Source organism: Prunus avium, chromosome 4 (assembly GCF_965620075.1).
Source record: "Prunus avium chromosome 4, drPruAviu1.hap1.1, whole genome shotgun sequence".
Classification (NCBI taxonomy): Eukaryota; Viridiplantae; Streptophyta; class Magnoliopsida; order Rosales; family Rosaceae; genus Prunus; species Prunus avium.
The window spans coordinates 20,015,661-20,032,469 of NC_142287.1; the positions used below are offsets into that span (position 1 = coordinate 20,015,661).

Sequence of the window (16,809 nt, forward strand, 5' to 3'; positions counted from 1 at the left end):
ATCTCTCCATTTTCTAAGTCTGTTCAATAGACATTTATTATTTACAAAACCAATAAAGACCAAGAAGAAAAAATTGAGAAAAACTTGAAAAAGCCAGTTAATCCAACTTTGCAAACCGACCTTGTATGATCAATTGTTTCATAAAGTTGTTATATGTCCACCAAACTCAATAACTAGTTAATCCCAAGCTTCCTCCTCATCTCCTGAGAACCAAATCAGAAAATCTAAAAAGAAACCAGAAAAAAAAAATTGTAAAAAAACCAAACAAATCAAGAGAGATAGAAAATCTGAAATCAGGGAGACAAAAAACATACCAGAAATTCAAAGAGACTAATCTCGAATCCACTAGCAAGATATAGAAGGGTATTGAGAGATTAGGTGACTTTCAAATCAAACCTTTCGAAAGGTAGGAGGCTAGGGTTTCGATCTTCACAATTATCAGGAGATTAGGACAATTATAGGGCTTGGACCTTCAGAGGAGTGCGACGGCCAAGGGTCTGAAGTGGCCTGCGCGACAGATTTCGACGAGTCTTTCTAGATCGCGACTACGAAATTGGAAAGCTAACCGGACCAAGCTGTTGAGGTTGATGAGAGAGTTGAACGCCTGAGATGGAGATCATCATTAAAAAGTGTGGAGATCGAGATCTTCACCATCCAACCAAATTTGATTCTCAGATACAGAACCTCCCTCTCCATCTTGTCGATCTGCGAAGACCTCAATCTCTCAACTCCTTCATTGATATCGATTTTCTGATGATTTTGTAGGGTGTTTCAGAGAGCTGAGGAGGGTTTCAAGGAGGGAGAGATAAGGTTTTCAGAGAAGGGGGAAAATCTGAAAATTTGTCGAGCGCGAATTCACTTAAGCGGCCTTTTTTTAGCGTGTTTTAAAAGACGACACTTGTTACTGACAAGCGTCGTCTTTTAAAAATCAAGTGGCCTTTTTTTTGTTCAGCATGTTTTAAAAGACGACGCTTGTCACTAACAAGCGTCGTCTTTTAAAAATCAATCTAACGCTAGTAGTGTATAAGATAATATATCATGACGGTTTTAAAAACACCGTCGTCTTTTAAAATATAACGACGGTTTTAAGATGCACCGTCGTCTATTTGTGTCGTGGTTTAACTATTTTGTAGTAGTGATCAAGGATAGATTATTTTAGTGAATGGGAATTCATCAACAATATCTAGAAATTCATAAACTCAAAGCATCAAAACAATAGAGTATTCATGTTTAGGGCTTCAACCTAAGCCCTAGCTATGGAGTTTAGTTGCTCATACTTATTTCAAACACAAATTCAAAACAAAACTAGAAAGAGTTTACAAATTTTGTAAAAGTGATGGAAGCTCAAGGTCTTCAATGGTGGAAATCTTCTTCCACTTCTTTCTTGGCTACCCTTGTCTTCCTCCTCTAGCTCTCTAGCTCTTTAGCTCCCAAAAATCTCTACAAAGTTGAATAATGATTCCCCCAAAATGGCTGATGCACATTCATTCTCTTTTGCCCATCCTTATCTCCTCTTTTCCAGCTCATTCTTTCAATATTAAACTCCACATTTTGCTAAAGCCTTTTGCCTTTGTCTCCTAGCCATGATGGGTTTTTTTGTTCTTATCTTCGCAAAGATGCTCTTTGTCTCAGAAAATTGCACTCAACCAAAGTAATTTCTTGTCACCAAATGGTATGGTAACAAGAAGAATCAAGATGATACAATGGAGGTAAAAACTGGCCCAAGACAAATCTCTAGAGCTGCTGTAACATAGGCTATACTTGTCCAATGGAGCTCAAATTTGGATATGTTGTAGTCAACATCCATTGGAACAAGTTTCATGAAGATCTTCACCTCATCCGAGCACCGGAGCATGCTGCTCCAAGGCCAAGAAGTTGACCAACGAAAATGAACAAAAACAGAGTTTATAACCAACAATGCATTTTTAGCTCATTTTCATTCTAACCAAGGTAAAATCTATGAAAACACAACAAGGAAGTAAAAAGCTATAAAAATTCAAGAACTAACTCAAAATAATGGGTGAATAACATGATAAATCATGTGTAAAAATAAACCCAACATAAATAAACATGGCTCCAGTATTGGCCATATAATCGATGCCCCAATTTGAAAATAAACAAGAATGAGGATACAAATAATTTGCACTCTCATATTTCCTCGCTAAATAATCTACTAACAAGAATTTTTGGATAAATAAAATAATTTCTAGTTCCTATTGGCTTTTTGCTACTTTTAGCAATTAAATACTTAAATACTTGCAATTGATGTTCATATATTACATAATTTTTCATTTGGACTCTTCAGAAACACTTATAATCAGATTTGGAGACTCTAAATGCCTAACTATTGAAATTATACTCCTCTAAAATCATATTCCTCAACTTGGTACATATATAATATATATAATTTGGGGCCCTACAAATGCAAGGCTCATGGCCATCACCCTCCTTGCCCACTGTCAGGGCCAGCACTGGGAAGAGGGAAGAGAGACAGAATGATAGAGAAAGAGGAAGGGATGTGCGGTACAGAGAGGGTGGGGGTGGACGGCGGCGACGAGAAGGTTGGGTTGATGCAATTTGAGGTGAAGGGAAGAAAGTGTTTTTTGTTTTAACAAAAAAATTTAGTTTATTAGTTTATAAATATTTTTTAATAATTTAATTCATTAATTAAAATATTTTCATTATTTACCCTATGTGGCAAGATATGGGTGGCTCCACGTGGCAACATTAATTGTCATGTCATTAATTAATGGAGAACATGACGGTCAAACTAACGGAGGTATGAAAGTGATATGAAAATAAATGTTATGTATGCGATTGAGATGAAAACACTTCATGTAACGAAGGCTGAAATTCGGTAAACTTCAAGGTAGTAAAATGAAAATTACCTTCTCTCTTTTTTTTTCTTTTTTTTTTTGTTCGTGGTCAAAATTATGTTTGGACATTGGAAGAGGCTAATTGTGGTTTATTTAGGTGGTTTTAGACAGCTTGAACCATATTTTGGCTAACCTCAATTTGCTAGCCCCACCATACTGATAGTGACAACAATTAAAAACAAAAGGTTGCAACATCAGGCAGACCAAAGTCACCTACTTTGCTGGGTTAATCTGTTTGGTCTTTGTCGTAGTAGTTGTTGGTTTCATCATATAATATTTTGAAATCATACATAAATTTGAGTTTTGAGTTTCTTCATTTGAATGTTTCCTGATTACATTTTTATATTGAAACCATGTTAGTGCATAAAGAATTATTCAAGATTGTCCTTTTGCAAGTACGTTTCATATCGTTAGCCTTCCCTTTTCTTTGTACAATAATCCATTTCTTTATCTTTCATGATTCATTTAAAATATGTGCCATTGACTTCTCTTCCTATATGTTATCACACAAATTGGTTATAATCAAGGAAGACTATTTACTTTTATTAAAACTTCTGAAAAATTCTCCCATGGACTTTGTAAAAGTAGGTAGCTCCACTAGATCAATTGGTTTTAAATGTTTTCCATCCGAATTAGTTTTCTCCGTACATTTTTATGCACAACAATGGCAAGTCAAGTAATGGGTGGAACTCGAGCCGCTCATGTGTTTTTGATGCTTGTGTTAATCTCATTCTTTGTTATTGCAGCAGAGGGAGCCATTGAGGAGTGTAAGTTTTTCAATTGATATGTCCTTTTTCATTGTGCAGTTCATCAGTTTTTGTTGACAATTGTATGACAGGCTACGGATCTTTTCTTTAGCTTTCTCAATAATAACCTTCAAAATACGTGTGTGTATGACTGCTTCTTCTCCCCAAGGTAGAACTCTTAAGTGGCTTTCAAAAGTTTGGATCAGCATTAGACTTACATAGTTTAGTATGTCAATTCTAGACATTTGGCCATGGGAGTTGGTCTAGTATTGTTTGAAGGTTTCGATTTTATCGTTACGATAGTTTTCAGTAATTTGGCAGATGTTAGTTGAGAAATCTCATGTCACCTAGACATCAGCTCCTGGAAAGTGGTTAGGTGTATCCATGTCTTATAAGTTGCTTCAGTACTAATCAGTTCATTGGAAACTAAGCTAGTCAGTCAACGAAATATGGTAGTATGGTATATCAGCTTTGATAAATCAGTAAATGACGATTGAAGCATTGAACTGTTTTACAATTTCTGATGCAGATGCTCCTATGAAGATTCTCATGGATGAATGGGACATAAGACCTCCCAGTTGGGTGGGTTCAGATCCTTGTGTTGGTGGCTGGGAAGGTATTGAATGCACCAATTCACGTATAACCTCCATGTAAGTTCTTAGCCAATTTCCACCAGCTCCTGGAAGTTGCTTGCTTCAAATTTGATAATAATTCGACTTCTTTAAATTCAGAGCATTGGCAGATATGGCTTTGAAAGGTCAGCTTCCAAGCGATATCGAGCTGTTATCTGAGCTTGAGATTCTGTAGGTTCTATCTCCATTTTTCAATTTACAGTTGTTGTGGTACTTAATTTGCAAATTACAACTAATATGCGAGCCACAAACCAGGAATTGTCTTTCTTTCAAGAATATATTATGAGGTTCAGTGCTCAATGGGCACTGACTGTAAGAATTTTAAACACTAGTCAAATCATTTTAACTGCATTAATGAATTCCTCCATTATTGGATAAACATTTACTGATACAGATAACAGATTTATCAGTCTTGTGTAACTCACTTCTCCCCCTTTTTCATATAGGAATCTATCTTTCAACAAGGGCCTGAAAGGACTACTTCCAGCATCAATTGGAAAATTGACGAAACTAGTATACTTGTAAAAAAAACAAAAAGAATAATTGGTTTTTCCACTGAAGTATTTATTGACTTGTTCTGCTAATCACCTTGTTGCTTTCTTCATTGCAAGCCAGAAACCTAGTTGGTTGCAGTTTCTTTGGACGTATCCCAGACACAATAGGATCTCTACAGCAGCTGTCTTATCTGTAAGGCCCCCTTCTACCTTCATCATTCCTACTGAAGCGTTTAAACAGGCTGATATGCACTAACTTTGGAACTCTGCATTTATAGATCTTTGAAGAACAATAGTTTCGATGGGCTGATTCCGCCTTCCATTGGTAATCTGTCCAATCTTTTCTTTCTGGATCTTTCTGACAACAAACTTGTGGGATCCTTCCCAGTCTCTAACAGGACGACACCTGGTGGTCTTGATAAGTTACATTATGCGAGGCACTTGTATGTCAACTCTAGCTACTTCTGAGCTGACTAATTTTTCTTTTTCTACCTTGGCTCTCTACGCCCATCTGATTCTCCTATTTATTTTAAATACAGTCATTTTCAAAATAATCAGCTCTCAGGCACAATTCCACCTAAACTTTTCAGCTCACAGATGCGTCTGATACATGTGTAAGTTTTGTTAAAGCATCTATTTGCTTGAAAGTATAGCTTGAGAATATAGAGAGAGAACCTGTTCAATTTGGCTTAACTACATGACAGAGTAGAACAAGAAATGTATGAGTTGATGTGTCTAATAGCCTCTCCTTAGTGCATATTTCATTTTCAAAGGGTATTGCTGCATCTTTTGGCAATGAAATGTCTTTGATATGGAAACTGAGGAGTGAAGCTTTTTTTTTCATCTGCAAATTCCAATTCTTAAGGGAAACACATTACTTTATCTGCTTGTTACTTTTTTTGTGCAGGATTTTTGACAGAAATAATCTGACTGGCAGCATTCCTTCTACACTTGGACTTGTGCAGTCTCTGCAGGCAGTGTGAGTATTTATTTCATATCCTCAAAGTAGATTTATTCCAAGGTTTTTGCTGCTGGATTTCGACCTCTGTAAAGTTGTTTGTACTGAATATCTTCTTCTGGTACAGACGCCTTGATAGGAATTCTTTAAATGGGTCCGTACCTTCAAACCTCAAAAATCTTTCTAACATCGCTGAACTGTAAGCATACAGCATACCAAGTCAATGATTTATATGGAAACTTTTGAACATATTGTTCGGAGTTCACTTTACTAAGAGAGGCTAATATTAATATGGTTTCAGGCACTTGTCCAACAATCAGCTGACTGGCCCCGTGCCCAACCTTACTAACCTGAATAGCCTAAGCTATGTGTAAGTATGAACCACGTTACTGATTTATTAATTCTATCTGTTCACGCATTGTACTTTCCAATAAAATATGAGAATTATGTCACTTTTTCCCGTGAAGAAAATGGTTACAATCATATTTTTCTACGAAATTTGAAAACCATATTCACCATTGTTGATATCACTTTGTGGTCCTTGACTGAATTTGATCTGCAGGGACATGAGCAACAATACTTTTAATGTATCAGATGTTCCTAGTTGGTTTTCGACATTGCAGAGTTTGACGACATTGTATGTTTCATTCCTCGTCCATATACCTCTGTGTGTGTGAGTGTGTATCTGTTTGCACTTCGAGTTGAAGTGCATGTAACTGCATTTTAAACATCATCGAGCTAAAGAGAAAAGTTTATTGCTTCAAATTAATGTGCCTTTCAATCCTGAATGGCAGAATGATGGAAAACACGGGACTTCAGGGAGAAGTTCCTCAAGCTCTATTCAGCAATTACAATTTGGAGACACTGTGAGTATCTTACTGATCTCTAATAGAACCACACTTAATTTCATGAATCTAAGCGGCTTTGATTTTGAACATGGACTCTGTTCCAAAGAAGAGAATGTAAAACAAGGCTTGTAGTACTCTCTTTATATTTCGTGGTATAGTTGCAGTGATAGTTGTGAAATGATTATTCTAATCTGTGACAGGGTACTGAGGAACAACAAGATCAATGGTTTATTGGATCTCGAAACCATTTCTAGCCACCATTTGCAACTGATTGATATGGAAAAGAACTTCATTACTGACCTTAAACCAAGTGCTGGAGGATCCAACTATACATTAATGTAAGCATTAGTGGTCATTCATATTTGTAGTTTCTTTCTTTTCGGTGTTAAGAATTTCGGAAGATCAAATTTCCAAAAGATATACCTAGTTCTTATCTGTCATGTCGTCCATTATCTGTTGCAGACTCGTTGATAATCCGATTTGTGAGGGAACAAACATGGCAAATAACTACTGCATTGTGTCTCCATCAAATTCCTCAAATTTGATACCACCAAGTAACTGTTCCTCTGTTGCCTGTAGTCCGGGCCAGGTTTCTTCCCCGAACTGTAAATGTGCATATCCTTACACAGGAACTCTAGTCTTCATATTTGTTTCTTTCTCCAATTTGGGAAACTTTAGTTACTACACAGCTCTTCAAGACTCGCTCGTAGGAACCTTTCGGTCCTATAACCTTCCTGTGGAATCAGTTGCTCTCGGTTATCCTACCTTTGGCTCATCTTATCACCTTGAACTGTTCATACAAGTCTTCCCATCTGGTCAAGATCGCTTCAACCAAACAGTAGCGTCAGCGATTGCATCTGTGATTAGCAACCAGACTCTTTCGCGTCCACCTTTTTTTGGACCCTACTCTGCTGTTTTTCCTTATGGCAACTCAGGAGGAGGTGGTAAGTCTGAAACCACAATGAATTTGGAAATATTAGTTGTAGTTCTGCTTCAAAAAGTGGAAATGTTAACTCAATTTTATAATTGATGACACGTCTCTCTTTCCATTTCTCATCATTTTGAGGTGCCTGCAGGATCAAAAAAAGGCTTGATAATTGGTGCAGCAGTTGGTGGTTCTGTGCTTCTGTTATTATTAGCCCTTGTAGGGGTTTATGCTCTCCAACAAAAGAGAAGAGCAGATGAGCGATGGAGCAGATCAATCCCTTTGGTAAGATGTAGTTCATCAATAACTCAAAAAATGGTCAAGAAAAATTTAAAGTACACGCAGCAAATTATGTTTCATCGTGCGAGCATGAGTTAATTATTGTGTTCAATGTCTTACAATGCAACAGTCTGGGATTTCAAATAGCAGTGCCAGTGCTCCTCGTTTAAAAGGAGCAAGATTGTTCTCTTTTGAAGAACTTCAGAAATACACCAATGGTTTTTCAGAAGCCAATGATGTTGGAGCTGGTGGTTATGGAAAGGTTAACTTTGTTTGATTATCTTTCATTATCATAGAGATTATTTCCTGAAAGTGTGAGTCCACCATGTTACCTTGCCTAGCAACATATCAGTGCTTTATTTTCACCAACTCCATAATACGGTGATCTAATTGCCAGAAACCATATGCCATTCATTTGTTTGTTATATTCACCACAAGAGTGCTTTTATTCCAACCCTATCTTGCTCACCTCACCACAGTTTCATTTTATTTTCATTTTGAAGTCAGATTATGCAGATATCCTAGCTCTCAGTAATCCAAAGAAAAACTCATAATCCCTAATTCTGACTTTCTTTTGGCTAGCTATAAACAGCTTGTGGCATTGACCGGCACAAGACATGACACCCAAGACTGTGTCATGGTCATTGCTTCCATTGCAGCAAGAAACACAGACTTTTGCTCTTCATATATATATATTTTTTTTGTAAATACTTTTGTAAGTTTAGGAATAAGGAAGTTTATGATTAAAAGTTTCATTAGAATGGTGTGGGAATGACGAGTATGAGGTAGGAATAAAAGCAAATACCTCTTTTTTCTTTATGATAAAATGTTTATGATGCTTCAGGCTTGCCATGTATCTCATCTATAGCCTCACCACTGAACTCCAATCCTCAAAACTGCAACTCCCTTCAACAGACTCCACGAAATGATATATGAAGAATAACTCATTACAATGAAAACAATTACAGTCGCTAGACAGTTACAAATGTATAATTTGGCAACATTTTACAGGTGTATCGGGGAATTCTTCCGACAGGCCAAATGGTTGCGATTAAAAGAGCTAAAAGGGATTCTATGCAGGGAGGGCCTGAGTTCACAGCTGAGGTTGAGCTTCTATCAAGAGTACATCATAAGAATCTTGTCAGCCTTGTTGGTTTCTGTTTGGAGCAAGGGGAACAAATCTTGGTATATGAGTACGTTCCAAATGGTGATTTGTTGGATAGTCTTTCAGGTATTCCATGCAGCTCTTCACCTTGAAATTTTTATTCTTTTTAAAGCTGAAACACTTGTTCATCATTTTTCTTTAAATATGTAATAATTATACATTAGAAAATTGATTATGCAGGGAAGTCAGGAATCAGGTTGGACTGGTTGAGGAGACTTAAAATAATTCTTGGTGCAGCAAAGGGTCTGGCCTATCTCCATGAACTTGCAAACCCTCCGATTATACACCGAGACATTAAATCAAACAATATACTTCTTGATAAAGATTTAACTGCAAAGGTTGCTGACTTTGGCCTCTCCAAGTCTATGGCTGATAGTGGAACTGATCATGTGACTACTCAAGTTAAAGGAACAATGGTCAGTATTGAAAGCTTCCCACCCCTCTACTAAAAATAATGCACTTTTTCCATATCAACTATTAAGGGTAATAGTGTTCTTCAAGCAATGAAGACTAAAGGCCTGTGTTTGTCACAATATCATCCTAATTATGACTGAGTATTTAATGTTCTTTATTGTTATAGGGCTACTTGGATCCTGAATATTACATGACTCAACAGTTGACGGAAAAGAGTGATGTTTATAGCTTCGGCGTGGTAATGTTGGAGCTGATAACTGCTAGAAGGCCAATAGAGCAAGGGAAGTATATAGTGAGAGTGGTGCAGATGGCAATGGATAAGACAAAAGATCTGTACAACCTTCAAGAAGTTCTTGACCCATATATTGGTTTGGGAACAGAGCTAAAAGGATTAGAAATTTTTGTTGATTTGGCAATGTCTTGCGTGGAAGAATCACAGGATAAAAGGCCTAGAATGGGGGAAGTGGTGAAAGTGATTGAGAAAATAACACAGCTTGCTGCTTTGAACAACTCAACATCCAGTTCAGCAAGTTATGAGGATGTGAGTAGGGATGATTTGCTACCATCTGCACAGCGGTCACGTCCCTGATTATACTCGTATTGCATATCAGCCTGTCTAAACGCTTTGGTTAGAATTTGTCTTGAATCTGATATTGTATCAGTATCATATGACCAATATGTATATTATTAGATTCAACTAGAAAAACAAGCCCAGGCATTAAGTAACATTTATTCTCCATTACACAGAGCTTCTTGTTGTTGCTTAAACAATTTAGAAAAAGAAAACTGGTAAATCGTTTCAAAAGCGGGCATTTTAAATAGGGTTGGAATAATATTTCTGAAGAATTTCATAACTTTCCCAATTGAATCATTTTATACAGCTTTGCTTTGCTTGTAGAAATATAAGTAAACAGCTCTGATCAACCAAGTGAAACCAAACAGTATAGATGGATAAAAAAAAATGTTATTGAATTGACTAAAACGTTAATTACAAAAGAATTTACGAATACAGTACTTGCAATTGTTGCACAAACAATACAACAGAAAAACAAAACCAAAAGGAAAAGTGGTAATTTAATTGATCATATGGAGACATTAATTATCAGTCTATCATATGACCATTATGGACTTGTGTGACCAATTGCACACGTCAATGCCAATGTCAATATTGTTGCCCTTAGTTGCTTCAGCACCAACAGTAGCACAGCTCTCTTGGTTAGAGGAGTAGTTGGTGCAAGGATGGGTATAGATATGAACCAAACGGCTGTGTTGTGAAAGATTACTGGGGATCATCATCGTCAAACGGACTCATTTCGAACACATGATCGTCAAGCTGCAAGTAGTCTGGCTCTGACATATTGATTTGGGCAATTTGATCATCAATGTCAAGATATTCATGGCTTGTTTCTTCACTTGTCCCAAATCCAATGTCAGCTGTGACTTCAATAATCTCGGAGCCGGTAGCGATCCCTTGGGAAGTCTCATGATCTGTATATGTTGTATTCCCCATTTCTTCCCTTGTCTCATGATCTGTATATGTTGTATTCCCCATTTCTTCCCTCTCTGCACACAGTAGCATGCTTGAATATGATTGCATTTGGGGTGTGGTGTTGTTATCAATAATAGTAGGGCCGTCCAAATATGAGAAAGCGATATTCAGGGCTTCATCAAAATCGTCACCCAATAATTGGTTGTCATCAATTATCTCAGGTTGATGGTTTGACTGAGAGAGACCAATTGGGTTTGTAACGAACTCTGGCTCAAGACTAGTGAGGCCAATTGGATCATGGCCATCAATATTAATCTTTTGAATCTTGCTTTTGGATTCTACTGGAGCATCATCAATACCATGATCCTCTGCGGCAGATTTAAATTTTCTCTTCCTTTCATTCTTATGAAGCTTCTGGTCGTTCTTTCGAATCCGGCACAACACCAATTGATCGCCATCATCATCAGTAGCACTGGAATTTTTGGATTTGGGCATGGAAGGATAGTCTTTAAGACTATATTCATGCATAATCCAACAACCATTCTGATCAGATTTAGGGTTTTTATAATGAAACCTCCTCGAGAACCCCAAAACCTTCTGCTCATTCTTAGGATCAAGGACTTTGGCAGAGTTCTCTCCATGCCAGCAGCCATTTCCAGCCTTCCGAGACACACGGGTGCCTTTGGTCTTCAACGTGGTGAAGAAATACAAGTCTTCACCAATCTCTAAGCCATCTCCACCAAAATCCTTCCAAATTTTCCAGGGTTCAGAGGTGCCATAAAGATTGATCTTTGGCACCTCATACTTCATTGGCTTTCCAGAAACCTTGTTGTGCAGATAATAGCCCAACAAGTCAGAATCTTTGGGATGAAAATAAAAACCTACCGGAAGATCAACAGCACAAGGGCCCATGGTTATTTCTCTCTCGGAAAGCAAGCAGCTTTCTCTTTAATTCTCCGATTCTGCAATTGATTTTATGGGTTTTCTTTCTTTAATCAAATATGAAGAATTTATCTCTGAGTTTCTTTGGATTTGATTGAAAAGTACAGAGAATTAATCTCTGTTTCTTCTTTGAGGAGAGCTGAGAGATCATCAAAAGGCACTTGAAGTGTTGGTTGGAATGGCGAGTGTTGTGAGTGAGTTAATCGTTGACTCCCCTCAGTATATATACAATATATAAAATATGACCGTTGCTGGAGTTTCCAATTCTAATCAGGATTTACTGTTGTGTTGCTTTACGCCACCGTCTCGCTTGATTTGTGTTGCTCTCTTCTCGACCATGGATTCACAAAAGACAAAAAGAACAAAAAAAGGGTTCCGTGTATTTGTTTTAATTTTTGTATAGATTATTAATGAAATTTCTCTATTTTGACTTTTCTTCAAGGAAAGTAATTTCTTTGTACTTAATTTTTTTCTGTGTAAAAGTGCTCGGTCTACAGAAGAAAACTGGAGACTCATTCTCTGGAATGGTGGAAGAAGCTAGGAATTGTCATAGAATTATAGGAATGGCGGAAGAGGCAAAACATCAAACAGATGGCGGGCTGTAGCTTGTAGAGCATGGCTGCAATTTTTATCATAGAATTATTGTACTGTAGTAGTTACTGCACTTGCAAGCATTCAAATATGGGCTTCAAATTCACTATTCTATTCTACTTCAAATTTTCATTTAGACAGTCGATCAAAATTTGGGCTTTTCTAATACAAGTGGGGTTCCCTTAGACTATAATAAGATGGAACAAAAATCTCCAAACAGAACCAGTCTACTTCTTTTATTGTCTAATTCAAACTTAACAACAAATATTAGCAAGTACATATGAACATATACAAAAGGATCATGAAAGCTACATACCTCATTTGGGCTTGTTCTCTCATCAAAATCAACTAATTCAGACTTGCATGATATAAGTCTTCCTGGGTGTGGGTAGGGCCTCGACCTTGAGAGCTTGAAACTAATGGTGGGTCTCTCTCTTGCCCAGAAAGATTGAATCTTCAAAGTCCTTTCATGACAACTTTTTACTAAAACATGACAAACGATTGAAATTGAACCCAACACGGAAACCCCCATTCTCAAATCTTCCAAACGTCTTGAGGATTGATTTGCCCAAACTTATGGCCAAATTCCAAGTGGGTATGTGTCATTAACTCAAATTATCACCATTGGCAAATAGAAAATTGGTATAAAGCGAACAAAATTGTACTTTGCGCAACAAACTTATTTCGTCGCGCAAAGTGTTTTTTGTAGTAGTGACATCCATTACAACCATTTAGAGATCTTTCCAAATTCAACCTCTGTCATTATATACAATCTAATTAAAACAGTTTCCATATTGATTCCTACCTTAATATACAAAATGCAATAATGGCTTAGTTGGGGGTATTTTTGGAATCTTAAAAATACAATAAATCAGATTTTATACTTAATTAGGTAACTTGATTAGTTGGATCCTAGTCATGGGTTTTTACTTATACAAATTGGGTATTATTTATAGGAACAAAAAGTGAAGGGTTGCAGGTATGGCAAATTGAATTCGAATGATGTAAGCCAAATTTACTATCATTAATTTAAAAAATAAAGATTGTTTTGATTAATTTTTAAATTCACGTATCCACCTCAGCAAAAAAAGCCACGTCGAACCAACCACGTAAGCACTTAACGCCTCCACTAGCGGTCTAACTAACAGAGTGACTAATATGGGCCTCATTTTCATTTCTAGCCTAGGGCTACCCAAAAGTTAGGGCAAACCGTGCACCTGCATTTACCTCTCTCTCTCTCTCTCTCTCTCTCTCTCTCTCTCTCTCTCTCTCTCTCTCTCTCTCTCTCTCTTTTAGTTTTTCCAAAATTCACTCGTCTTCTCTCTCTTTCTCTATCCAAATGCTCCAAACCCATTAACTCCACCATCCAGCCTTCAATCTCGACCAAAAAATCAAATCACCTACAATCTCCCGGCCCTTCCTTTCATATCTCTATTTTTAAGGAATTTTTAATCGTGTTTTTCCTTCAAACAGTAAAAGTTTCTAGTAGTTTCTTTATGCATCACCAAACATTAATTCCCTAACCACCCTTTCTCTTTCTTCTTCCACTTCAAACCCTAAAAAATAAAACCAAAGGAAGAAAGGCTATATGAATTATGAAAAAGTTATCCCATCCAAGTATCTGTAATGCTTGTTATGTTCTCTTTATTCTTGGGTTAGCCTATCAACAAAAACCATAGTACCTGCATTTGCCTGAAAGTCATGGTACAAAACTTTCCATTGGGAAAATACTCATATTGCATATCAGCCTGTTTAAACGTTTTGGTTAGATTCGTCCAAAAAAAAAAAAAAAACGTTTTGGTTAGGTATTTGTCTTGAGTCTGATATTGTATGCGTATCATATGACAAATATGTATATTATTATATTCAACTAGAAAAATGCTTTTGGTTAGGTACCCAGCCCTAAAACGATGATGCAGTTCCGACTTGATTTCTCTTTGTAATGTGATCTATAAAATCATACCCAAGGTGATCACAAATCGCCTAAAGAAGGTCCTACCAAAGATTATAAGCCAACACCAATCGGCCATTGTGGCAGAAAGGCAGATCATAGATAATATTTTGGTGGTGCATGAGATATTACATTCTTTGAAACAGAAGAAGGGGGGGTGAGTTGTGTGAGATGGTGCTGAAGCTTACGATAGAGTGGAGTGGTGTTCTGTAGGTGCTATGTTACGCACCCTTGGCTTTGCCAAGAATTTGTCACTCAATAATGGAATGTATCTCCACAATCACGTACAGTATAATGATAAATGGGGAGGCTACGGGTAACATTGTGTCGTTGAGAGGGCTCCGTCAAGGAGACCCTCTCTCTCCTTTCCTTTTTCTTATTTGTGAGGAGGGATTGACAGTTTTGCTTCGTAAATATGAAGAGGACAGGTTCATCCATGGTTTTCAACTTCAACCCGAGGGGGTGCAGATTTCTCATTTATTATTTGCCAATGACTCGGTCATTTTTTGTAGAGCAGGGGAACATGAGGTATTAAGTGTGTGGCGGGTGTTGAAGTGTTATGAGGATGAGTTGGGGCAATGCATTAATTATGACAAAAGCTCCTTATTCTTTGGTAACAATTGTCCAAGACGACGACGCCAAAAACTGGAAACAATCCTACAAATAAAACAGAAGGAGGAATTTGGAAAATACCTGGGTATAAATGCTGACTTTGGGCAGTCGAAGAAAAAAGTTTTTGAGAATGTGCTGGTCAAGATTTCCCAGCGGTTGTAAGGATAGGCAGAACAATATTTATCTGTAGCCGGGAAGGAAGTGCTTATTAAAGCAGTTGCCATGGCTATGCTTACCTACACTATGTCATGTTTCAAAATCCCCATTGGCCTATGCAAGGAGATTGAGCGAGGAGATTACAAACTTTTGGTGGAAAGGACAAAAGGATACCAAAGGAATACATTGGGTGGCATGGCTTTAGATGACACAACGTAAAACAAATGGAGGATTGGGTTTTTGCGATTTAATTTGTTTTAATCTGGCTATGCTAGCTAAGAGTGGATGGCGATTAGTTCTCCACACCGATTCACTCTTGGGGCGGCTTTTTCATGATAAGTACTACCTAAGAGGAAGCTTTCTATCAGTTGGAACAGTTAGTGGGTCGTCCTGGGGTTGGAAGGGTATTCTGCAAGGCCGTGATGTTATAGTTGCGGGTTTATGATTGAGGGTGGGAAATGGTGACAACATTTAAGTGAGAGGATCCATGGTTACTAATCCTGTATACTTTCAGAACCATCTCACAACATGCTGACATGCTGATATATATGAAGGACCTGATTCACCCGAATACGAAACAATGGAGAGGCGCCAAGGAGGAACATTTGTTTGTGGAGTCGGAAGCCAAGTTGATAAATAGACTGGCGATTAGCCGATGGGGGTGCCCAGACAAGCTCATATGGCATTTCACGAAGCATGGCCTTTTTACTGTTAAGTCAGCTTATGAGGTAGCCCAATATTTACAAAGAAATGGGGAGTTGGGGAGACAAGAGCAGGGTGTTGGAAAAAATGGCTCACCTAAAGGATACAAGGTTGTTTTGGCGCTGAAAGGAGGATTTTGAGACTGCCTAAAAGCGACCGGTCGCAAGGCATTCGCGACCGGTCGTAAGGCATTCGCGACCGGTCGTTTAGAAGCAGTTTCGAAGTCTGGAGCAAAATCGACGAGCGACCGGTCGCCAGTTCTTTGCGACCGGTCGCAGGAAGCACGAGCGACCGATCGCCTGACATTTGCGACCGGTCGTTTAGAAGCAGATTCAAAGTCTGGAGGGAAAACCTCTGGCGACCGGTCGTCCCAGTCGTGCTGTGATGTTTTGCTTACGTATTTTCAACTGTCTTTTCAAGGGCTATCGCTTTCCACAAGTTTGCAGGTGCTTAATGGGTCACTTCTGAGGTAAATGAGGGTTGACTACTTGCTGGATAGTTGGGAGAGCACTCATGGCTAATTGGTTATCTTATTTTGAATGGGTTTAATGGAGGTGGCTGAGTGGGATTGTATTACCTACCTGATCTGACCCTTAGTCTAAGTGGTGACTAAAAGGAAAGAACGTGGAGGACAATCAGATATCCTATCTCTTGTCCATTGGCTTGTGTAGGTAATGGGATGAAGTAAGATAACACAAGGGAGAAAGCATGTTGAACATATGTAGTGGCAAAAGCTGGAAACAAGGTGAGTTTTCTGGTGAGAGTTTCAGAAAAACCAAGGGGAGAGCAAGTGAGTTCTCTAAGTGTATCAAGGTGTTGAGCAAGGGTGTGAGAGAAACAGATTGTGAGGGTAGTGTTCTAAGGGGGTTTCCTTTGTAAACAAAAGTTGTAACCTATCTTCATTAGTGAAATTTCTCAAGGTGATCACCAAAGAGGATATAGGCAATTTGCTGAACCTCTATAAACACTTGTGTCATTTGTGCTTGGTTAATTTCTGTGTGTGTGTGTGTAAGACTCATCCATCATTGA

The 16,809-nt window shown here is 37.9% G+C and overlaps 2 protein-coding genes across 2 annotated transcripts; one reads left to right on the plus strand and one right to left on the minus strand.

Annotated features, from left to right (window-relative positions):
- The first annotated feature begins 3,442 nt into the window (after positions 1–3,442).
- LOC110758279 (leucine-rich repeat receptor protein kinase HPCA1) lies at positions 3,443–10,083 on the plus strand. Its single transcript, XM_021960103.2, has 19 exons — positions 3,443–3,643; positions 4,152–4,272; positions 4,354–4,425; positions 4,701–4,775; positions 4,870–4,941; positions 5,027–5,191; positions 5,288–5,362; positions 5,656–5,727; positions 5,834–5,905; positions 6,008–6,076; positions 6,269–6,343; positions 6,501–6,572; positions 6,755–6,892; positions 7,017–7,498; positions 7,631–7,764; positions 7,889–8,020; positions 8,770–8,989; positions 9,104–9,339; positions 9,504–10,083. The coding sequence occupies exons 1-19, from the start codon at positions 3,493–3,495 to the stop codon at positions 9,924–9,926; spliced, it is 2,856 nt and encodes a 951-aa protein (XP_021815795.2). The 5' UTR covers positions 3,443–3,492; the 3' UTR covers positions 9,927–10,083.
- A 202-nt stretch (positions 10,084–10,285) lies between these two features.
- Positions 10,286–12,211, minus strand: LOC110758280 (NAC transcription factor 32-like). The gene has a single exon (XM_021960104.2). The coding sequence runs from the start codon at positions 11,736–11,738 to the stop codon at positions 10,617–10,619; it is 1,122 nt and encodes a 373-aa protein (XP_021815796.2). The 5' UTR covers positions 11,739–12,211; the 3' UTR covers positions 10,286–10,616.
- Positions 12,212–16,809: the final 4,598 nt, after the last annotated feature.

Bases quoted from the DNA above. Each gene is read 5' to 3' on its own strand.
- LOC110758279 (XM_021960103.2), top strand. From the start codon at position 3,493: ATGTTTTCCATCCGAATTAGTTTTCTCCGTACATTTTTATGCACAACA. The intron at 5,728-5,833 runs GTGAGTATTTAT...CTTCTGGTACAG, and splicing joins GTGCAGTCTCTGCAGGCAGT to ACGCCTTGATAGGAATTCTT. The intron at 7,499-7,630 runs GTAAGTCTGAAA...AGGTGCCTGCAG, and splicing joins TGGCAACTCAGGAGGAGGTG to GATCAAAAAAAGGCTTGATA.
- LOC110758280 (XM_021960104.2), bottom strand. From the start codon at position 11,738: ATGGGCCCTTGTGCTGTTGATCTTCCGGTAGGTTTTTATTTTCATCCC.